This window comes from Budorcas taxicolor, chromosome 9 (genome assembly GCF_023091745.1).
Source record: "Budorcas taxicolor isolate Tak-1 chromosome 9, Takin1.1, whole genome shotgun sequence".
Classification (NCBI taxonomy): Eukaryota; Metazoa; Chordata; class Mammalia; order Artiodactyla; family Bovidae; genus Budorcas; species Budorcas taxicolor.
Window position 1 is genome coordinate 8,948,843 of NC_068918.1, and position 24,302 is coordinate 8,973,144.

General features: G+C 43.0%; 1 protein-coding gene across 1 annotated transcript in view; it reads left to right on the forward strand.

Annotated features, from left to right (window-relative positions):
* Window positions 1–6,751: 6,751 nt before the first annotated feature.
* The window catches only part of MEI4 (meiotic double-stranded break formation protein 4), a 198,538-nt gene continuing 180,987 nt past the window's right edge, over window positions 6,752–24,302 (forward strand). Inside the window, exons 1-2 of the mRNA XM_052646102.1 lie at window positions 6,752–6,843; window positions 9,375–9,620. Of these exons, the coding sequence (XP_052502062.1) occupies window positions 6,810–6,843; window positions 9,375–9,620 (280 nt within the window). The 5' untranslated portion in view covers window positions 6,752–6,809. The remainder of the gene's footprint in view (window positions 6,844–9,374; window positions 9,621–24,302) is intronic.

Consider the following 24,302-nt stretch of genomic DNA (forward strand, 5'->3'; position numbering starts at 1 on the left):
AAGTAATGTCTCTGCTTTTGAATATGCTATCTAGGTTGGTCATAACTTTTCTTCCAAGGAGTAAGCATCTTTTAATTTCATGGCTGCAGTCACCATCTGCAGTGATTCTGGAGCTCCGAAAAATAAAGTCTGACACTGTTTCCACTGTTTCCCCATCTGTTTCCCATGAAGTGATGGGACCAGATGCCATGATCTTTGTTTTCTGAATGTTGACCTTTAGGCCAACTTTTTCACTCTCCTCTCTCACTTTCATCAAGAGGCTTTTTAGCTCCTCTTCACTTTCTGCCATAAGGATGGTGTCATCTGCATGCCTGAAGTTATTGATATTTCTCCCGGCAATCTTGATTCCAGCTTGTGTTTCTTCCAGTCCAGCGTTTCTCATGATGTACTCTGCATAGAAGTTAAATAAGCGGGGTGACAACATACAGCCTTGACGCACTCCTTTTCCTATTTGGAACCAGTCTAGAGGGCAGCATGCTGATCTTTGGAATGGCCTGCAGCTGCTTCTAGTATTCCTTAGTTGCTTAGGGGCCCTACAGCGTGGGCTACGTTGACTCTGTATCTGTTGCTGTGGGAAGTTGAGGTGCTGAGGGTTTTTTTTGTTGTTGTTCTTTTTTTGAGATTAAAATCCTGTCTTTATTCTTTTTTTTAACTTATTTTTTTTAAATTAGGAAAAATATGATAACACATTTAAAGGAGTCTTGGAAAACGCAGAACAACATTACATCCGTTTGAGGGGCTGAGTTTAAAGAGGATAAAAGCGCGAAGAACACCTGCTAGAGGACGTCTAGAATCAAAGTGCTTAATATCTGTGAAATGGTTGTCTTCTCTTATAGGCTGTTCCAGGCTAGTAAGAAAGTAGGCCTCCAATCTCTTTTAAATGCAAATCTAAGTAGAAAGTAAAAGAACTTTCTCCCTGGTAAAGAAAAGACTTGTGGAATGAGGTCCTGTGAGAGGCCCTGAAGTCTTATCAGATGCGCCCTGGAATCTGCGGCGGTCTCCTTGGTGAGGCGTCTGTGAGTGAGACAGATGGGAATTAGGGCGCTTCTTCAGGGTGAAAAATGACCCTCAGAGGAGATGTTTCTGTGCGACTGCTGCTGCTTCCCCGAGTTCTTACTTCAAGTGCGCTCAGTAATGGAGTTTAAGATGGTGGGGCATGAGAGCAGTTAGAAAACACGTCTTACTTCCTAACGTTTACAGAAGGGGGCTTCTCTGGTTAGGGCCTTTCCCAGAGGACTCCGTGCCCACCATCTCCCACGTTCAGTCTTCTGTTTCCCTTGAAGCTCAGGGCCTGGTGCATCTGGTCCCAGAAGCCCCACTCTCCTAACACTGCTCGAATCTCTCTCAGTTATCTCTTCTGGTATTTGCTTTGGTTACTGGCTCCATCCTACAGTCTTCCTCATTTTATGACATGTGACTTTTTCCATTTCCAGAATACAGCCTGACAAAGATTCCAAATTTGCCCAGTTTGTGAATCTAAATCGTGTAGATTTTCAGATTTTCTAACCGAACAATATGATTGTTTTGTGATAAGGATTGTGTCTTTATAAAGTGTTTGAAATAGTATAACTAGGAAAAACTTATAATTCTTCTAATTTATTTTCTAAATATGTGTTAATAGTAGGTATCAGGTCCCCTTTCCTTCTCTGGTTTCACATAATGGAAGATGATTACTGATTGTGCACAATATACATAACTCTGCATTTCTGAATCAGTGTACTTTTGCTGACTTACAAAATGTGTTTTGCACTTTCCCTGTGTGCAATAGTCCTTACCAGAATTCAGAGGGAATCTTTCCTATGCCAAAAAAGAGGCATTGAGGAATCAAAAGTTGAGAGTTGGGTGGTTACATGAAAAGAAAACCATGGTAAGAAACTAGACAATTTAAGTCTATGTTTAATTAAGTCCTTCAACAGCAGGAAAATTACACATAGTTGGCCTGTTATGATGGGAATGAAACAGAAAAAAAAGAGTAAGTATTCTTTCATCTTTTCAAGTCTCTTGTTTTACACAGACTCTGCTGAGAAGGCCTTCAAAGGCCCCATTAATCATGAAAGTGAAGAGATTGGAGATGTTGAGTAACTCCTGATTCTTCTGTGTAAAATTTCACGTGATGTTAATCTGCAGAATACTTCACAGTACAGTATGTACTGAAACTGTAACAATAATTAGGGAATTTGCCAGCTGGATCTGATATAAAAATTGCATGCTAAATGTTTTCCAAACTTTGCTGAACCTGTTGAAAAAGTAATGATTTGCTATTCTGGCATGGCCATAGCTCAGCTGTCCCTAGACTGATAGTTGATAAATGTACGTTGCATTCTGATCCTTGGGATCTTCTTCCAGCATCCAGATCTTGGCTTACTGTATTCAGCTCAGTCGTTTGGGGAGCATTCATCCAGTGTTCTTCAGTTTTTGGGAAGGGAAGGGTTCACATGAAATAAAAACACAGTTTTCTTCCTTATAGCTTTCCCTCTGACCTAATCCTGTGTATAAACTAGATTTTATCTTGTATTTTCTTACTCAAGAATTACATTGGTGAAAGCTTAAGGGTATACTGTTGAATGACATAAGTTTAGAGGGAGTAGACTCATTGGGTGCAGTTGAGAAAGATGCCTCATAAAGTGAAGAGAGACAGATGTGACCTTCAGGTTCACTAAGTTCCCCTCCTGAACCGTTCTCCCTCCAGTGCTCTTCTCCCTAGCATGTAATTGACAGTCTTACTGAGCTGCCGGCCAGGCAGCTCTCTGTGACTGTCTGACCTGCACTGGTATATTCAGCCACTCGTTCACCCCGTCGAGTACTCGGTAGAGGGCCTGCTGTGAGCCAGGTGCAGATTTTAGCGCTGGGAATACAGTGGCAAGTATCCTGCTGCCTAGTCTTACTGGAAGGCTAACCCTGCCCCCTGCGTCCAAATCCACTGTGTGTTTTGAATTAGCAGGAACACAAAACACATCTGATGAGGAGGCATGCATCTTCTCGCAGACATGGAAGGATCTGAGGTCCACAGGCTAAATGTTGCCAAACAAAATTTGAGTCCATTCAGCTGATGTGCAGCAAACCCTGTCTACTGAGCCCGGGTTGTGAAGGACGCACAGCGTTTGCTGCAGGGCGCCAGGCAAGGCAGTGGGAGGCAAGCGTCAGATCCATTCTAGCTTGATCTTTGAGTTGTTGTTTAGTCGCTAAGTTGTGTCCAACTCTTTGTGGCCACATGGACTGTAGCCCACCAGGCTCCTATGTCCATGGATCTTCCCAGGCCAGAAAACCGGAATGAGTTGCCTTTTCTTTCTCCAGGGGATTGTCCCAACCCATGTCTCCTGCACTGGCAGGCAGATTCTTTACTGCTGGGCCACCAGGGAAGCCCTGGGCTTTGAGTTAGGGACTTTTTAAAGGGGAAGAACAAAGGTGCTGGGACTAATCATCATCTTATGACATTTCTTTCCTTTCCTTTTTAGTCTTTCTTTAATTTCATTTCTAAAATTTTATTTATTTATTTTAATTGGAGGACTGTAACTTCACAACACTGTGGTGCCCCCTGCCACACATTGACATGGATCAGCCACGGGCACACATGCATGCCCCCGTCCTGAACCCCCTCCTGCATCCCTCCCCACTCCATCCTTCTGTGTTGTTCCAGAGTACTGGCTTTGAGTACCCTGCTTCATGCATCAAACTTGCACCAGTCATCTGTTTCACATATGGTAATATACATGGTTCAATGCTCTTCTCTCAAATCATCCCACCCTCACCTTCTCCCACAGAGTCCAAAAGTCTGTTCTTTACCTCTGTGTCTCTTTTGCTGTCTTGCATATAGGGTCATCATTACCATCTTTCTAAATTCCATATATATGCGTTAATATACTGTATTGGTATTTCTCTTTCTGACTTACTTCACTCTGTATAATAGGCTCCAGTTTCATCCACCTCATTAAAACTGACTCAAACACATTCTTTTTAATAGCTGAGTAATATTCTGTTGTGTTCATGTAACACAACTTTCTTATCCATTTGTCTGCTGATGGACATCTAGGTTGCTTCCGTGTCCTAGCTATTGTAAACAGTGCTTCAATAAACATTGGGGTACACATGTCTCTTTCATTCTGGTTTCCTTGGTGTACATGCCCAGCAGTGGGATTGCTGGGTCATATGGCAGTTCTATTTCCAGTTTTTTAAGGAATCTCCACACTGTTCTCCATAGTGGCTCTACCAGTTTGCATTCCCACCAACAGTGTAGGAGGGTTCCCTTTTCTCCGCACCCTCTGCAGCATTGTTTGTAGACTTTTTGATAGCAGCCATTCTGACTGGTGTGAGATGGTACCTTATTGTGGTTTTGATTTGCATTTTTCTGATAATGAGTGATGTTGAGTATCTTTTCATGTGTTTATTATCTATCTGTATGTCTTCTTTGGAGAAATGTCTTGTGACATTTCTTAATCCTTAATAATAGTTTCAGAGGTCAGGATGTCTCTGGTTTGTGGTTATCTGGCCAAGTGGTTCATGGCTTAGAGGCTTGTTAGGAGAAACAACCTGAGTTTGTACATTAATGATCATACCTATTAGGGAATTTGAATATTTTAACAATTTTATTGACAATAACACTATTTGTTCTCTGACTCTGGTTAGTTATTGTTCAGTTATTTTAGGCTTGAGGTCAGAGTGCACCAGAAAGGGAATAAAGATTTGGAAAGAGATTAGTAAAAACTCAGTAAGGGAACTCGATTTCAGGGGGACTTGATTTCATTACCAGAATTTGGTCAAGGCTGGTTAGGAGGGGAGACTAGAAAACCTAGGAGGCAGAATTCTCATCCTTGGGGCATGTTTCCTCAATTCTGAAAACACCTGGAGATTTACATGTTTCTGAGCATGTTTAATGTGTGTGATTTCGTTCTTCTTTCCCTGATTTTTTTGCATTTACTCTTTTTTATAATTTTTTAAAATTATACTTATTTTATACAATTTTTAAAGGTTGCATTCCATTTACAGTTACTCCAACACATTGGGTATAGTCCCCATGTTGTACATCCTTGAGCCTGTCTTGCACCAGTAGTTTGTATCTCCCCCTCTGCTATCTCTCCTCCCAAGTGGTCTGTACCACACTAGTTTGTTCTCTCTGTCTGTGAGCTTGCATCTTTCTTGTTAGATTCACTGGTTTGTTGTATTTTCTAGATTCTACATATGAGTAATGCCATGCAGCACTGGTCTTCATTTGACTTTCTTCACTGAGCGCAGTGCCCTCCAAGTCCATCCATGCTGCTGCAGACGGCAAAGTTCTTTCTCTTTTGTGGCTGAGTAATAGTCCATGTTATTTATTTATACACACACACGTACCCCACATCTTCTTTATGCGTTCATCTCTTGATGGACAAGTAGGATGCTTTGCATATATCTTGGGTATTATAATAATGATGCTATAAACATTGGGGTCCATGTGGCTTTTCAAATTACTGTTCTTGTTCTTGGATATATACCTGGGAGTGGAACTGCTGGGTCACATGCTAGTTCTGTTTTTAGCTTTTTGAGATACTTCCATACTATTCCACAGTGGCTGTACAAATTTACAGTACCACCAACAGTGTCCAAGGGTTGCCTTTTTTTTCCACCCATCAGCCGACATTTGTTGTTGATGCTCTTTTTGATGATAGGAATTCTGACAGGTGTGGGGCATTATCCCCTTGTGGTTTTGCATATAGTAGTTAATATTTGCATTTGTAGTTAGCATGTGGGGAATAGTTTCCCACACTTTAAAATTTCCTCAACGTTTTCAGGTAAATTTTATAATATTTGATAGTTTAATTAATGTGTTTCTATTGTGTGTATATTCAGGCTGGTGACAAGTTTTGTTTTGTCTTTTTGGTAGTTATGAATAATTCTGTATGATCATTTAGGGGCATAAAGTTTTGTTGTACAGTAGTTCTGGTCATTTCTTCAAGATAAAATTTTAGAACTTGCATTGCTGAGCTAAAGGGGAATAAATATTTTGAAGATGTTGTGTACATATTAGGAAAATATTTTCCTGAATTGTTCTCTAGTTATATATGAGTGACCTGGGGCTCTTTGCTTCATAGAATTTTCATCAGTGATCTTGGAGGTGAACCAACTTCAGAATTCAGGATTATAATTCAAAACAGCTTTGACAGTATGGAGAATTGGTTAGTTGATAACATATTTAAGTTCAGTAGGGGAAAATGGGGGTAGCAGATACAGGGTAGATAAAAACTGCTAGAATACTATTTTATTGAGTAGCTGTTGCTGCATGCATGCTTGAAACAGAATAGAAGTCAGAGGATTTTTCTGTTACCCTGTGGGGAACTTTGCTATGGTAGGGACTGTTCCCAAATGCAAGAAAAGAAAGCCCATTTGATCAAATGTGCTATTCTAAAAAGACCGTTAAAATTTTGTATTTTAAGCTGTTAAGAATTCAGTGACACTAAATACCTTCTTGGGGAACATTAAGTGTTCATTTTGATTATTTACTATAATTATTTGTACATCAAATGAAGGTACAAAAGACTTTCTGAAAGTTACTACTAATTCTTTTCTCAATTAAACAAACAGAGGATATATCTAGGAAGCTTATCATTTTCTCCATGAAATTTTAAGGGAAATAGAATTACCTTCACCTTGCAAATAGCACTTTGAGGATAGGAATGCTATTCTAAAATAAAGAACCATGTGTTTATAATATACACATATAAAAAATTAAAGACATCAGGAAGGGGTTTATTAATAAAAGCCTTCTCTGTTTGGATATAGGTTGTAGTCTGTGTGCATTTTGAATGTGATTTCTACCGTGGAAGTCTGTACCAAAGATGCCTATTGGGACCTGTATTCTGCTTATTTGTGGTACGTTTCATTCTTATTAATGCTTAGAAAAATGACCGTGGTATACATATGATCCAGGAAGACTTTCTAATTTGATCTTTTTTTGTTGACTGATACTCAGCATGGTTTTAAGACTGGTAACATCACATGAAAGTGTTAGCTGCTCAGTTGTTTCCGACTCTTTGCGACTCCGTTTACTGTAACCGGCCAGGTCTGTCCATGGAATTCTCCAGGCAAGAATACTGGAGTGGGTAACCATTCCCTTCTCCAGGGGATCTTCCCAACCCAGGGATTGAACCTGGGTCTCGTGCATTGCAGGCAGATCCTTTACCATCTGAGCCACCAGGGAAGCCCCTTAACATCTCATCAGATAACTTAAAAATCAGAACATCTAATTAATCAGCTTGAGCTTGCTTAAATCAATTAATTAAATATCTCCACAAAATGACAGGAGTTTGCTGTGTTTTTATTATCCGGAGAACTTTGTCTTCTTATGCTAATAAGCTGATATATATATATATATTTTTTTTTTTTGGTCAGGATTCCCACGATTCATAGTTGGGTGGCAGATTCTCTTCTAACAGAAACACTTTACGCAGGTCGCTTATTCTTATTATTCCTGTGCTCAGCACTGTTGCGTGTGAGTGTCAGCCTTCCTTAGGGAGCGGCGTCCACACCTGCGTGCGCTCTGCCCAGGGCGCCTTCAGAAGCGCTGAGAGGCGTGGTCTCCCGCTCGCCGTGGCCAGCGCCGCGGATGGAGGGCGCGCCAGCCAAGTGAGACGGTTGATGCCAGGGCTGAAGCAAGCGGGGCCACAGCTCTCATTAGTGTGTCCATCTTAACAGCAGCTAATCCATGGTACATTCTACAGCTGTGAAAGGTTGGGAAAATGGCAGCTGTACTTTGCTCTTAGAAATCCATCTTTTAGAAATGTTTTTCTGATTACAATTTGATATGTAGTCAGTGTAGAAAATCAGGAAAATTTAGAGAAATATGGAAAAATCAGTAATAATTCTCCAGTAGAGAGGAGTCCTGTTTAATTTTTGTATTTTCAATTTTACACATAATTAAGAGCAATCTATTATACGTATAATTTCATAAACTCACTGTTTTTCCGTTCAGTACATTGTTAACACCATGTGCTAATAATAAAGATATTTTGAAAAATTTGATACTAAATGGATGTGTAATTATTTATATAATATACCATTATTTACTTAACTATTTGATTGTCCAATTTAAATACTATAAATATTCCTATAATATACATTGTATTTTATATATATATGTACACATTCTTGTGTTCATCTCTGATTATAGTAAAACAGCATTATGCTACCTGTTAGATTGTATATTGGCAGTAAAAATTTGTAGGATATCAGATAGGTAATCATTGCAGAGGAGGGCAAGCATCTGGTAAGACTGGATATGCGGGTATATGCAGTGTTCTTTGAAAGGTGTACACAGGGCCTTGGCAGCTGTAAGAGTTGGAGCGTCATAATTTGGGAAAATTCAGGAGCGGAGATGTGAATTTGAGTGACCTGGGACTGTGTACATCTATTTGTATGACTGAGATCCAACCACAGTGGAAGAAATAGCCTTGAGAAACTGATGGGAACAAAGTCTGAGATGTGGAATTTGACATTGTGTTAGCAGGTAGATGTGGCAGTTAAAGTCCTGAATTTTCTGCACCATTGTCCTTTTCAACCATCGATTAAAAATGTTAATGTCGCACATTTTACGTGCAAAACCCTGAAACTCAGTCAGTCACGGTGGAGGTCCTCAGGGGTTTATACTTCAGAAGGGGTGATGGTGTTGAGCCGCTGAATGCGGTGTCGTGTTGTCCTCTTGACGGTCAGGCTGTGGTCCAGTGCTGGTTTGGAAAAGTTTGCTCACGGTGGCAGTTGGAAATCTTTGGAGGTGCGGATTCAAGGCAGAGTCACAGCTTAAATGGTGCAAATATTTGCAAGATTGTTCTTAATGTGGATTCGAGGGGCCTGGTTAGAGACACAAACAGGAGGTAAAGGAATGCAGGCTTGGGAAGCGTGGACTTCAGGACTTAGGGTGGATTAGAGGGGAGAAGGATTTAAATTTAAATGAACGATTTAAGTTAGTGGCTCTGATTACTCAGTGAACTGTTTATAATGTATAAAAGCCTCAGTCCTATCCAAGATTTGCTGAATCAGAATTTTGGAGGGATGAGACCAGGCATTTATGTATGTGTAAAGCTCCCTCAGAGATTCCTATGTGTGCCTCTGGTTAGAAACCACTAAATGAATTAATCTCTTTTTCTGCAGTCCAAGAATTTGTCAGGTTATCTGGATCTACTGCTTTGAATCTTAATACACTTAATGTGCATGTGTTTGCGTTTTTCTTCTGTTTTATTTTTTTTTTTTCACACTGCCTTCACTTCTTGAGAAATTGTTCTGTTAGATGGCTTCCAATGTAAACTTATTAATTAGTGTCATTCCATGCAATCAATTTTGATTAAATGAAATGTACTGTAAAAGTTAAAAGGGATTTCTGTAACTTTTTTTTTTTAATTACATGACAGGGACAAAAAACAAGATGGATAATCAAACATGGTATCTGAGAACTTCAAAGCTGGCCCTGGCCTTGGCAATTATCCGCTCCAAACCAGCAGACAAAAGCAGCAGAGAATATACGGAGCATCTTGCGAGGATGGTGTCCGGGCAGGAATCAAGGTGGAGATCAAAAGTCGAAGCCTTGGAAGCTGAAGTTCTACAATTACGTCAGAAACTACTCCTGAGCAGGATTTTTTCGGGATCATTTAAGAGTGGTAAGTGGATGTAACTTGGGGATGTGTCAATCTGTTTTATGTCAGCTTCACAGTTACTTAGAAACGCATTACCAAAACACTCAAGTTGTTCGGTTTCCTAAAATTAGACTTCTTGCACTATAAAGATTTTTTGCTTTTAGTCATTTATTAAAAGTAAAAAAAAAAAATAGCTTGTTGTCACTTTCTAATGGATGAGGCTGAAGTTGGAGACTGAAAATTGTCTAGAGATGAAGGCAATACTGCTTTAAGCCTCCTGGAGAAATTAATTTTAAAATCTTCAGTCATCCTTATATCTTACTCTGTATTATATGTTGCTTTTACATTGCATAATTCGTCCAGCAGTGCTGTCTCAAGTCCCAGCTCTGTGCAGTGGGTGGCGAGGACCCAGAAATACACAGGAAAGCTGCTGCCTTTACCATGGAGTACCGACCATTCCAGCAGAGAAAGCAGACCTACGATAACGAACCTAGTTGTGATGACTGTTACCATAGAGAAAGTGCAGAAAAGGAAGCCATTCATTCTTCTGGTCCTTGGAGAGGCTCCTCGGGTCTGGGCCCTCAAGGGTCTGTCTGATAGTGAGGTGATCATAGCCTGTGGTCAGAAGGAAGAACAAGAGCCAGGGCAGCAGGGATAATCCATGTCCCATCCAGCAGGCCAGTTTTGTATTCCAGAGCCCAGGACACTGTGAGGTAGAGATCTGATGGGGAGCAGGTTTGGAAAGACTCCGGGTGTCAGCCTGAGGAATATCCCTGCAGTGAGTTGGCCAGGGTGGTTCCCTTAAGACCCCTATGAGAGAGTGAAATGGGGCCATAAGAATGATCTGAGAATGGCAGGGAAAATGGGCACCCCCCCAGGACAGACCAGAGCACATGGGCACCTCCTTCCTCAGGATCCCTTTACCTTCTTGACTCCGAGGGATGACCCTCATATTGCGATAGTAAAACTTAATTTTGGTGATCTGTTGAAAACATAAATCAGATCATCTTACTCCTTTGCCAAAAACCTTTTCCTGACTCCCCGTTGTGCCTCGCACCAGATTCCCACTGGTGGCTTGGCTGGTGATGTCACCATGATATCACCTCTGCTTCCCTGCATAGCGCATGTGCTCTGGGCACTGTGGGCTTCCCACTGACTGCTGTGGGCTCATCTTGCAGTGAATCTCTGCTCTGATCAGGTGCTGACATATGATTGCCTCTCCCCTTCGTAGAGGTCTTTTTTCTAAGCCATACTTGCTCAGTGACCACTCTACATGCATGCGCCCACAGTTATTTTTTCACCCAAACACCCCCCTGTTGGTTATTTGCTTATTTGCTTAGGTGGTCCCTTCCTTATCTCCTTGACTTGAGTCCAGCCTTGCTAAGTAGAGGGTCTCTGATTTGCTCAGCACCCTCTACTCAATACCCACCCCGAAGCCTGACTCACAGCAGGTGCTAAATCCATGTTCATCAAATGAAGTGGAATGTAGAGTATGCTTTGATGCGAGCCGTGATGGGAAGCAAGGAGGCAGGTTCTGAAAGGGTTTACCTAAGGCTATGTGAAGAGTAAGGAGTCAGGCTAGATCTGTGACTGTTAGAACTAAAATGAACGATTCCAGAATAAGCACTTGAGACTTCTGTGAATGAGTTCAAAGTGGGTTAAGGCAGCTGGAGGTGTGGAGGGCATTTGAGGTCTCTAGTTCATTAAGTTGATTTAGTTCAGTTCAGTTGCTCAGTTGTGTCCTACTCTTTGCGACCCCATGAATTGCAGCACACCAGGCCTCCCTGTTCATCACCAACTCCCAGAGTTCACTCAAACTCACGTCCATCGAGTCGGTGATGCCATCCAGCCATCTCATCCTCTGTCATCCCCTTCTTCTCCTGCACCTGAATCCCTCCCAGCATCAGAGTCTTTTCCAATGAGTCAACGCTTTGCATGAGGTGGCCAAAGTACTGGAGTTTCAGCTTTAGCATTGTTCCTTCCAAAGAACACCCAGGACTGATCACCTTTAGAATGGACTGGTTTGATTGTAGTGCTTTAAATCCAGACAGTGAACACAGAAATCAGGGTATATGATAGAAGGTTGAGTCCAGGGAGATATACCTAGAAGGAAAGAAGTAGGGTCCTTAAACTCAGAGGGGATAAGCAGCCTGGAAATATAGACTGACAGCAAGGATCCATTGGTATCTAAGTGATAGTGACCTTGTCACTGTGGATGAGGCTATAGGGTGGGTGGGCCTTTGATGGGGAGGCTGCAGGTTCCGACATTCCAGGGTGGAAAGAGGAAAGGAGCCGTGGAAAGAGTGTGGCTGCCATGGTAGGATGCGTCGGTACAGTGAACCTTTGCCTGCTGTGGGTAACAGTACCAGCTAACTTCAGGAAGACTCTGAACTAATATCTGAAGAATTGAAGCTTTTGAACTGTGGTGTTGGAGAAGAGTCTTGAGAGTCCCTTGAACTGCAAGGAGATCCAACCAGTCAATCGTAAAGGAGATCAGTCCTGGGTGTTCATTGGAAGGACTGATGCTAAAGCTGAAACTTCAATACTTTGGCCAGCTGATGGGAAGAACTGACTCATTTGAAAAGACCCTGATTCTGGGAAAGACTGAGGGCAGGAGGAGAAGAGGACGACAGGATAAGATGGTTGGATGGCATCACTGACTCAATGGACATGAGTTTGGGTGGGCTCCAGGAGTTGGTGATGGACGGGGAGGCCTGGCGTGCTGCAGTTCATGGGGTTGCAAAGAGTCAGACATGACTGAGCAACTGAACTGAACTGAACTGAATATCCGTATGTAACTAAAGTCTCATTATTGTCTGAGCAAAAATACTGTTAGAAGATTTACAGCCACATTTTAGTCCCTCTGGTTTCTATGCAGTGGTCACTTTGAGAATATCTATGAATAGCAGACAGTCAATATATCATACCTTTTTTGTACAGTCATGTGATTGGTATAATGGCACACATGCAGCAGTTCCCACTAATACCAAACTGTGAATATCATAACATCCACAGTACCCAGCTGTTGTTTACCATCGAGCGTCTGTTTACAACACCAAGACAGTGGTGTGTGTGTGATTTGTTTGGGACATGAGTGGACCTCAGTGATAACTTGTTTTTAGTCTGGACTCTTTCCCTTACAGTACCTGCAAGATAAGTTTTCATGTATCATGTAGTTAAATACTCTTTTGCTTACATCAGGAGTTGCAGGTAAAACATTTCAGTGCAGATGTTTGTGAATAATCTGTCTCACCATCTGTTAGCTTAAACTTAAAAAGTGAGAAATAAATGGATAGATTCAGATAAATAGTTTCAAATAGGAAAAGCAGTACGTCAAGGCTGTATGTTGTCACCCTGCTTATTTAACTTCTATGCAGAGTACATCATGAGAAACGCTGGACTGGAAGAAACACAAGCTGGAATCAAGATTGCCGGGAGAAATATCAATAACCTCAGATATGCAGATGACACCACCCTTATGGCAGAAAGTGAAGAGGAGCTAAAAAACCTCTTGATGAAAGTGAAAGAGGAGAGTGAAAAAGTTGGCTTAAAGCTGAACATCCAGAAAACGAAGATCATGGCATCCGGTCCCATCACTTCATGGGAAATAGATGGGGAAACAGTGTCAGACTTTATTTTTGGGGGCTCCAAAATCACTGCAGATAGTGACTGCAGCCATGAAATTAAAAGACGCTTACTCCTTGGAAGAAAAGTTATGACCAACCTAGACAGCATATTGAAAAGCAGAGACATTACTTTGCCGACTAAGGTCCGTCTAGTCAAGGTTATGGTTTTTCCTGTGGTCATGTATGGATGTGAGAGTTGGACTGTGAAGAAGGCTGAGCGCTGAAGAATTGATGCTTTTGAACTGTGGTGTTGGAGAAGACTCTTGAGGGTCCCTTGGACTGCAAGGAGATCCAACCAGTCCATTCTGAAGAAGATCAGCCCTGGGATTTCTTTGGAAGGAATGATGCTAAAGCTGAAACTCCAGTACTTTGGCCATCTCATGAGAAGAGTTGACTCATTGGAAAAGACTCTGATGTTGGGAGGGATTGGGGGCAGGAGGAGAAGGGGACGACAGAGGATGAGATGGCTGGATGGCATCACTGACTCGATGGACGTGAGTCTGAGTGAACTCCGGGAGTTGGCGATGGACAGGGAGGCCTGGCGTGCTGCGATTCATGGGGTCGCAAAGAGTCAGACATGACTGAGCGACTGAACTGAACTGAAAGGGAAAAAGGAAAAAACTACAAGGGGGGTTATTAGAGTGATAGGAAAATAAAGGAGGAACGTCGCTGCTGTTTGAAGACATGTGATTGAAAAGACTGACACACCTTGCCCTAAGAAAGTGCCAGCCCTGAAAGTCAAACTATTGCGTAGGTGATTTATGTTGTTAAATATTTCTGTCTGTAGTTGTTTGGGCTTCTTTATACTTGGCAACTGTTTGCCAGTGTTCAGGGACCACAGACCCTCGATAAATGGTGAATGGAGTGCTTCCTGACCAAGGGACTGGGGAACTCAATTTACAGCCTCCGCTAGACACTGAAACAGCTGAGAGAACCAGGGTTGAATAAGGCAGAGATGAAATGGCATGGTAAACAAATAAGGAAGCGTGACATGGTTTATACAGCATTTAAAGAACTTGTCTATTTCATTATTCTGATTTATTTTTCTATAGATTCTCAAAGGAAGTTAGGAAGAACAGAAGGATGGACGGGAGGAAAGAAGGGTAGAGAGATAGGGAGGGTGGGGGGATCAGTTTGGTTCAGTTCAGTCGCTCAGTCGTGTCCTATTCTTTGCGACTCCATGGACTACAGCACGCCAGGCCTCCCTGTCCATCACTAACTCCCAGAGTTTACTCAAACTCATGTCCATTGAGTTGGTGATGCCATCCAACCATCTCATCCTCTGTCGTCCCCTTCTCCTCACACCTTCAATCTTTCCCAGCATCAGGGTCTTTTCTAATGAGTCAGCTCTTCGCATGAGGTGGCCAAAGTATTGGAGTTTCTGCTTCAACATCAGTCCTTCCAGTGGATATTCAGGACTGATTTCCTTTAAGATGGACTGGTTGGATCTCCTTGCAGTCCAAGGGACTCTCAAGACTCTCCTCCAGCACCACAGTTCAAAAGCATCAATTCTTCGGCGCTCGGCTTTCTCTATACTCCAAGTCTCACATCCATACATGACCACTGGAAAAACCATAGCCTTGACTAGATGGACCTTTGCTGACAAAGTAACGTCTCTGCTTTTCAATATGCTGTCTAGGTTGGTCATAACTTTCCTTCCAAGGAGCAAATGGCTTCTTTTAATTTCATGGCTGCAGCCACCATCTGCAGTGATTTTGGAGCTCCCCAAAATAAAGTCCCAATGGCATGGGACCATATGCCATGATTGTAGAAGGGTAGGGGATAGGGAGGGAGGGGGTATGGACCATAGGAATGTGGACATCCAGTGTCACATTTCTCAAAGCCTTCTAGGTGATGTGTGCCAGACAGTTTGATTTTCTGCACAATAGCCTAGTTCCTTCTTCCTGACTAAAATACTACAGTTTTGATTTGGCAGACATGCACCCATGTTTGTTCACCTGTGAAATGCTGAGACTTGTTTTGCCAGTATGGTCCTAAGGTTAGACAGGGACCAATGGAAACTAAAAGAGAATCTTGGGAGCTTTTGATAAACATTTGCCACTTTGTATAAAGAGATTGAAGTCCGTGAATGCTGCAAACTTTAAAATGTTTCTACCTCGACTGCTTGCTTCTTATGTGGGCGGTGCCACTTGAAGATGTGAGCGTCAAACGGTGGTAGCCACGTTGCAGCCATGAGGCAATACTGAAAAATTTACATCGGCGTGGTAAGGGTGATGGATCAGGAGGGTAAGAAGAGCCTTGGTCCTTCTTGTCATTGCTGAGCAACCTAAGCAACTCTAGGGTGACGTTATTAAGAATTTTTCAAAGGTGAACAGTGGTCACTTCCATGGACAGAGCAGCCTGGAGGGCCTCCGTCCATAGGGTTGCAAACAGTTGGACATTACTGAGCAACTGATGGTTTAAGCCATTATTATACTAGGATTCTCTTCCTTGTAACTGAGCTCATCCTAACTTAAAGAGTGGAGAAGTGGGGGAGATAACAAGCAAATTAGAGAGCTGCTTTTTTTTCCCCCAAGAATCTTCTTGATTTATAGGAGAGAAAATGAGAAAGAGGCAAAAACTGTGTTCTATACAATAGCTTCCTGTTAAATGACAGCCTTATGATGTTGTAAGGATTTAGTTGGGACTTGAGTAGGTAGGTGAGGGAGACCCAGAGCATGGAAACTAGACAGGAAGGCGTTAGTAGCTGTTCTTGAATGTTGACCAGGGTTTGAATGGAGTGTGTTGTCAGGCACAGGACGTTATTAGTGGAAACGATGGCCTAAGACTTCAGTGAGCAGATTTAGATCTAAAATCAGCATGTGTTTGTGTTTGTGCGTGAGGGTATGGGGCAGGCAAGGGGTGTCTGGACAGTTGCTAGGAAGAATGGAGATGTCAGATAAATGCTTTTTCTCCTAAAATTTAAGTACTCAGTACCTTCATAAATGATATACAGGTTACCGGACTAACAACGAGCCAAAGTAAAAATAAAGTAGGATGTCAAACCAAATTAACTCATTGATGTATCTGTTTATATAATAAATGCTCATGGCTTCCCGGGGGGCGCAGTGGTCAAGAATCCGCCAGTCAATGCAGGAGACCCAGGAGACCTGGACTCAGTCCCTGGGTCGGGAAGATCCCCTGGAGGAGGAAATGGCAACCCACTCCAGTATTCTTGCCTGGAGAATCCCATGGACAGAGGAGCCTGGAGGGCTGCAGGCCATGGGGTGGCAAAGAGTCAGACAGGACCAAGCACGCACGTACGTGGCATCTGTGGCTTCGGTATCACATGCTGCGGGCTGGGGAGTGTGGTGGGCAGGGCAGCTGTCTGTTTAGGTTGAATTTGGCTCTTTCTGGCTGTGGGTCCTGGGAAACAACTGGCCCAGCCAGATGGCTTCTGAAGCCTCCTTGTCCTTCTTGCTGACTCTGCTCAAGTTAGTCTAACTCCCCCTTACTGCTTCACACCTGGAGGAGCAAACCCTCACTACCCGCTGCCTCCCCCAGGCAGACCACACATCTCGTTTCCTGTAAGTCTGCATCCAGGCGGAGGTTCTTAGCTGGACTCACCATGCTGATGAAGCCTCAGAGCAGGGGCCAGGTGTCAGCACGGCACCCAGTCTGGGGCTCGTCTTGGCTGCCGGCTGCCTCTCTGCTGGCCCTGTCTGCCCAGCCTCTGCCCCGTCCTTTCCTTCTCACCTGGTTGCAGACCACGTACCGGAGAGACACAGCAAATAACAGACTTGCAGACGCAGTTGTGGGCTCAGCATTTATACGCTGGGGCCCTCCCTGTGTTACAGATGCTGAAAGAGCACAGAAAATGAAGCCCTAAGCATTTCCTTCTTCACATAAGCTCTTGTAATATAAACTGTCAACTATATTAGAATGGGAGTTTGTCTCAAATTGCAGGTGATTTAAAACACACAGGCATAATGTATATCAACCGCAGAGAATGTGGCCTGAATAATTTTGAGGAGTCTGAGGCAAGCCTGGAAAATAATTCATTTATAATTGTACATTAGAATTGGTTTACTCATTATATATAAAAATTGAATTAAACTTTAGATATTAGAGACAGTCAGCATACAAAGATATTAAAGTGAAGGCTGAAAAAAGCTCAGGATATTGAATGGCTTTCACAGAGACAAGGTGATGAGTTAGGAATGTGAGTACCTTCCTTATCATCAGAGGAGCCGGCTCTAAGAGGAACTGTGGAGATAGTAAGGAGGACCTGCCAAGTCCTGGTGCGGGGCTGGGCCTGAGGGAGCCAGGAGCTTCTGAGGCTGGGCTTGGGTGGGGCAGCCAGGCATTCCTCAGCATGGAGTGTTCCAGATGGAGACCCTCAGTCCTTCCTGTGCCAGGCTCCAGTCTCACTGTGTGGTGCAGCCTGTGCTGGGTTTCAGGGTGGCATCTGGCATGTCCAGGCAGTGCCCCAGCTGGGCATCTCTACTTGCTGGGCGTCTCTGGACTCCCTCCCCTCTTCTGCATCCCTGTGACCACTGCCTCGGTTTTGTCTGAAAATCCCCGACCGGACTTCACGTCTGTGGTCGTAGCCTTGTGGTGTTCAAGTGCACGTTGCAGCCTGGTCTCAGGTCCTCTCACTTACTTTCGGGTGAAGTCCCCTCCCCATAAAATGGACCCTGAGCCTCTCCGCAGTGCAGTAGTTGCTTCCAGCCCAGCCCAGCCCCTCAGCACCATGCCCCCCTCGTTCTGCTCTGTGATGCACGAACTTTCTTCAACTTCACTTGCATCCACCGTGTTCTGTCTCGGCCCCAAGCTTTTAGGCAGGTGTTTTCTCTCTGGAGGATGCTTCCCTTTTGGTCTCCTTTTGGTCTAGTTGTGTGATAGAGTCTTCTTCTCTGCTGACATAGGTTTAAAATCTCTTCTGCCTTCGTCGACTGCCTTCCAAGACTAGAACAGATTCTCCTGCTGGGGATCCTGATAATAACCTGTACTGTTCAGAGATCGTGAACGAAATTAAGATGGTTGAATCAGCCTGTCTTCTCCATCGGGCCTGCACTCCATGCTTCCAGGGAGTGTCTTTTCTCATCGCCCCTGTATTCCTAGATTAGCACAGTCCCTCGCAGGGAGGGGCACTTTGGTGACATTTACTGAATGAGCATGTTTAGAGAGGGTTTTATGTGAGTGTTCATACCTGGAACAAAGTGGCCTTGCTGATCTGTCGTTTCTGGAGATCTCCCAGAGCCCCGTTGTGATGGGAGGAGGATCAGAGAGTGAGATCCAGCCTCCTAGGGAGGGGACCCGCTCAGTAGGGTGAGGATCAGGGCTCCTCCTCTGCGGGAGCCGTGCGTGCACACAGTGGTGGAATCAGAACAGAGTAAGTGAAGAGGGGAGATGTCGACCGACCCTTTGTGGAACAAGGGCTAAAAATGCCCAAAGTACATGTGCATTCCTAGGTCATGGCTCATCGTAATGCGTTTGGAATAGTTTAACCTGTAGCAGATGTTAATCTTGTCTTTCCATTTAGGGTTATATTTAGTTTTTTTTTTTTAAACAGGTTTTGTGTTTTTTGAACCCTGCGTCTGGTTTTCAAATTTCAAGATTCTGTTAGAAAGATGATGTTACCTCAAGGATTCTGGATTTAATACTTGGCTACTAAACATCCTAAAATTAATTTTTTATTTTTAGATAAGTTCAGTGTGCAGTGAAGAGAATCCGGGTGGAGAGCTGTGGACTGTAGTTTGGAGTGGGGATGTTAATGGAATATTGTGGCTTAATATTGTGGCCCTGTGATTCCGACGAAAACTGAAGTTTGAGAACCACTGAAAGCACTAACTTGAACACAGAAATGTGAAATGTGTGTTCAGAGAGCGTAATGGGATCTCTCCAGGAAGGGGATTAAGCCACCTGATTGTCACACATCAAGGAAGTTGTGGGCAAGACTCTGAAACACTTCTTAATACCAGCTGATGATGTTTGGCTCTCGGTCACCAAAGAACTGAGGAAGTGTTCCTTTAGAGCCTGACTGAGCTGAGGCAGGTAGTAGAATGTAGGGAAAACGAACCAAAGATAAAATAGTGACATTAACACTAACAGACTGGTTCCAGACAGGAAAAGGAGTATGTCAAGGCTGTATATTGTCACCCTGCTTATTTAACCTATATGCAGAGTACATCATGAGAAACACTGGGCTGGAAGAAGCACAAGCTGGAATCAAGATTGCTGGGAGAAATATCAATAACCTCAGATATGCAGATGACACCACCCTTATGGCAGAAAGTGAAGAGGAACTAAAGAGCCTCTTGATGAAAGTGAAAGAGGAGAGTGAAAAAGTTGGCTTAAAGTTCAATATTCAGAAAACAAAGATGGTGGCATCCGCTCCCATCACTTTGTGGCAAATAGATGGGGAAACAGTGGAAACAATGGCTGACTTTATTTTTGGGGGGCTCCAAAATCACTGCAGATGGTAACTGCAGCCATGAAATTAAAAGAAGCTTATTCCTTTCAAGGAAAGTTATGACCAACCTAGATAGAATATTCAAAAGCAGAGACATTACTTTGCCAACAAAGGTCCATCTAACCAAGGCTATGGTTTTTCCAGTGGTCATGTATGGATGTGAGAGTTGGACTGTGAAGAAAGCTGAGCACCAAAGAATTGATGCTTTTGAACTGTGGTGTTGGAGAAGACTCTTGAAAGTCCCTTGGACTGCAAGGAGATCCAACCAGTCCATTCTAAAGGAGATCAGTCCTGGGTGTTCATTGGAAGGACTGATGTTGAAGTTGAAACTCCAATACTTTGGCCACCTCATGTGAAGAGTTGACTCATTGGAAAAGACTCTGATGCTGGGAAAGATTGAGGGCAGGAGGAGAAGGGGACGACAGAGGATGAGATGGTTGGATGGCATCACCGACTAGATGGACATGGGTTTGAGTGAACTCCAGGAGTTGGTGATGGACAGGGAGGCCTGGCGTGCTGAGGTTCACGGGGTTGCAAAGAGCTGGACATGACTGAGCGACTGAACTGAACTAAACTGACTCTAGCAGCCATGTTTGATGCTATTCCGTACTCTTCAGTGAAATTAGCGGTAAACATAATAGGAATCCAAGGAAGGAGTCTTGTAGATTTTTCTTCTAGAACTTCTCTCTTCCGTTTTTATCCCTTCTTCTTGTCACTCCATCCTGCTCCCCTCTTCCTCATTAGCATCCTGTGTCATCCTGTATATGTGCCATGTTCCCTGAGTATAAGATGTTCAGCTGTGCAAGGCACACCCCTCCCCCATTTTTGCAGGGGAAAATATTTCTTAAAGCTGTTTCAAGTCATTTTGGAGATATATTGTAGGGGAAATATTGCGTAGGAGAACCAGTAGACAGTATTTTAGAAGCCAGTAGAAACCCTTAAGTTCTGATTGCATTATACCAATCCTTCAAAAAGTATAGAGTGTAACATAGCTAAGAAGAAGTAGGTTGTTGTTGATGAATGCTAGCACTTTGCAGGCAACAAGACAGAAGACGCTGAATCATGAAGTCTGTCGCACAGGTGCCCCGTAAGCCCAGGTGCTTGCATTGTATTCTGAGTAGCTCTAAGAGGCAAACCGGCTAACCTGAATTACAAGTGAAGCTGTATGAACTCCTAAATTAAAAATGGAAACACAACCCTCATTCGGGAGGAAGGACATTATTCCATTTCTTTTGCCGCACGTAAATCATTGCATTTTCAGTTGAACCTCCTGTTTTAGAGACCTCATTTCTGGAATTTAAAGAATTATATTGCTTATAAACACTTCTTAAAGTTATTGTAAAGACTGAATCTGTGTTTCATGGATTAGAGTGCTCGCTGGGTGTGTGCTGTGGATGGGTGTCTGAGACAGGGAGCTGCTTTAAGCGCCCACAGATCCATCCTTTCACATCGTCAGTTATTTCATGGTAAACATGTGATAATTTTTCTTCTCTTTGGTCTCTCCCATTGCTCTCAGAGTCAGAGAGAAATACTGCCTGTGTGTTTTTAATTCAGTCAGACCACATATGCCAGGTTTTGTGTTTTGACATAAACAAGATAAAGAATGCTTCCAGAGCAGGCTGGTTCTGATGGCTTCAAAGCGCAGGTCTAAACCTTCCTCGTTCCTCTTTTAATTAATAAGTCACACGGAGAACAAAGACTCAGTTGCTTTTGTGCCCTCCCTCCGTGCTTGATTCAGTGCGATCTTATACACAGTCGATTTTCAAAGCCGCTTCTTGGCTTGATACTTAAGTTATTGTCTGTAATTAGGCTTGTAAGATTTTGTAGCAGAAATAATTTTGAAGTTTCATGTGTAAAATGTAGTACAGACAAAATGTTAATATTCTGTAGCAAGTTAAATGGTAACCACTTGGTGGAAAAGTAACTGGCAGAAATTTAAGTAATGCCTCTGATCCTTCCTGTGTGCCTTTCATTGTATTTGGAGTCTTTCAAATTATCAATGAAATAGAATATGCAGACTTTAAGCATCTTCTGCCCTCCCTTGTTATTAAATAACAGATACTTTTTTCACCCGGAAGTTAGCATGATTTGTCTGTTGTTTCTCTGAAGTAATAGTTTGTAGTAGAACGGCCTTATTCTTCAATCCAAGTCACATAGATTCAGTGGCATTTTGCTTATTTAATATCTAATTTTGTTAATAGTTGTGCCTGTAATAGCTCTGCAGTTACCTCTGCCTGGGCATTATATGGTGTTTATCCTCATCTGATGAGGTTTTCCTCTGTGAACCACAAGGCCTCTTGTCTTACCTGTAATTTCCAAGCAGGAGCTGGTCTGAAGTAGGCCAAGTCCACGCTGGCAGCTGCTCCGTGTGGCTGCACAGCTCTCTGACGTCTGGCAGGGCAAGGGCTCGCGGGCTCAGCAAGCTGTACTTTCCGGCCCTCTGGAGCTTCTCTTTAAGGAAGCACTCGGTCGTGCACGAGTGTGCACGGTGGCCACAGCCAGTGCTCTCTGCACCTCGGCCTTTTGTACCCGCAGGCCTGTGCGAAGAAAGGAAAGTACCGTCAATCAGATGTGCAGCACACGACTTTAACATTTATATTTTATTTTGAAATGGCTTAAATCCCGTACCTGCATTCGAATCCCTTGGGAGCTGTGAAAAATTCTGAGGCCTGGGTTGCACCCCAGATGAGCAATGTCAGAATCTCTGGGGGTTGAACTGAGTTATCCGTATTCTTTGACTGTCCCTCCGTTATTCTGAAGTAGGGCCAGGATTGAGAAACACTGCTTTAAGGCCAACTTTTATTTTCTGTATTCAACCCAAATGTCCTTATTTCCAGTTTTCATGGTTAAGCCTGCATAGTTTTAATCCCCTTGCTTTCTTGGAGTATCCTCTGTAGAAAGCTGCAGTTAAGGCCTAGAAAGAGTGGAACACACTGATATTAACCCTATGGGGAAGGTACCTGGTGGTAGAGTTATTCCACAGGAGTCTACTCTAAGTATGAGATTTGGGAGCGTGGTGGTGGGGATGGTGGGTGAGCAGCTGTGGGAAGGGCTCTCCGTTGCCTGTGCACGTGCCTGGATGTGCTGGTGGCCTGACTAAGGTTGCACCTGGGCCCTTGGTGGGGATCACAAGCCCTTTTGTATTAATTGTGAGCCACTATTAAATGAAACAGCATCTTTCCAAGCTTCTTTTCTTTATTCTGTAAGGATAGGGAGTTATAGTAGATGGCCTCTTTTAGACGCTAAAAGCAATTCAGTTCAGTTCAGTCACTCAGTCGTGTCCTATTCTTTGCAACCCCGTGGACTGTAGCACGCCAAGTCTCCTTGTCCATCACCAACTCCCAGAGCTTGCTCAGACTCATGTCCATTGAGTCGGTGATGCCATCCAACCATCTCATCCTCTGTCGTCCCCTCTCCTCCTGCCTTTAGTCTTTCCCAGCATCAGGGTCTTTTCCAGTGAGTCAGTTCTTTGCATCAGGTGGCCAAAGTATTGGGAGTTTCAGCTTCAGCATCAGTCCTTCCAATGAATATTCAGGACTGATCTCCTTTAGGATGGACTGGTTGGATCTCCTTGCAGTCCAAGGGACTCTCAAGAGTCTTCTCCAACACCACAGTTCAAAAGCATCAATTCTTTGGCTCTCAGCTTTCTTTATGGTCCAACCCTCACATCCATACTTGACTACTGGAAAAATCATAGTTTGACTAGATGGACCTCTATTGGCAAAGTAATGTCTCTGCTTTTGAATATGCTGTCTAGGTTGGTCAAAACTTTCCTTCCAAGAAGCAAATATCTTTTAATTTCATGGCTGCAGTCACCGTCTGCAGTGATTTTGGAGCCCAAGAAAATAAAGTCTCTCACTCTTTGCATTGTTTATGCATCTATTTTCCATGAAGTGATGGGACTGGATGCCATGATCTTCGTTTTTTGAATGTTGAGTTTTATGCCAACTTTTTCACTCTCCATTCTCACTTTCCTCAAGAGGCTCTTTAGTTCTTCGCTTTCTGCCGTAAGGTGGTGTCATCTGCGTCTTTGAGGTTATTGATGTTTCTCCTGGCAGTATCCCACAGGCATATCATTTTAAAAATTAGGAAATACTTGTATTTTTGCTCTTGGTTCAGTATTATTTGCTCACTTTAGTATATGGCTTATTGAACAGTTTATGTGATATGCTTTTAAATGCTTATTCTTGGCTTATTGCTGTATTTACTATACTGTTCAGGGTCCTTGAATTAGCAGTAATATTCCACAGTCCATGGTGGGTTAAGATACCTCTTTGGAAAGAATCAAGGATCATGCCTTCTTTTACTTATATTTGGAGGTGGAATTTTATCAGCAATCTGTGTTATATTTCTGAGAAACTCTGTACCAATTGATGCAGAGGTTCTTATTATTGCATGATTTATAAGTAAATATTAATTAATAGGATTCCTAATATATATGCACACATTTCATAATGTTTTATTTAAAATTACACTATAAACTAGCAGCATGGTCTTCATTCATGTGCTCTGCTTTTAATGTTGTTGACAACTTTACCAAGAATTCTCAGCTACTAAAATTACCTAAATAATTAGGATATTAGCTTTTGCATAGTTCTGAAGTAATTCTCCCCCTCCAGCTAGCTCAAATCTTCAGTATTTACTGGAAGGTAGGAGACACGGAGT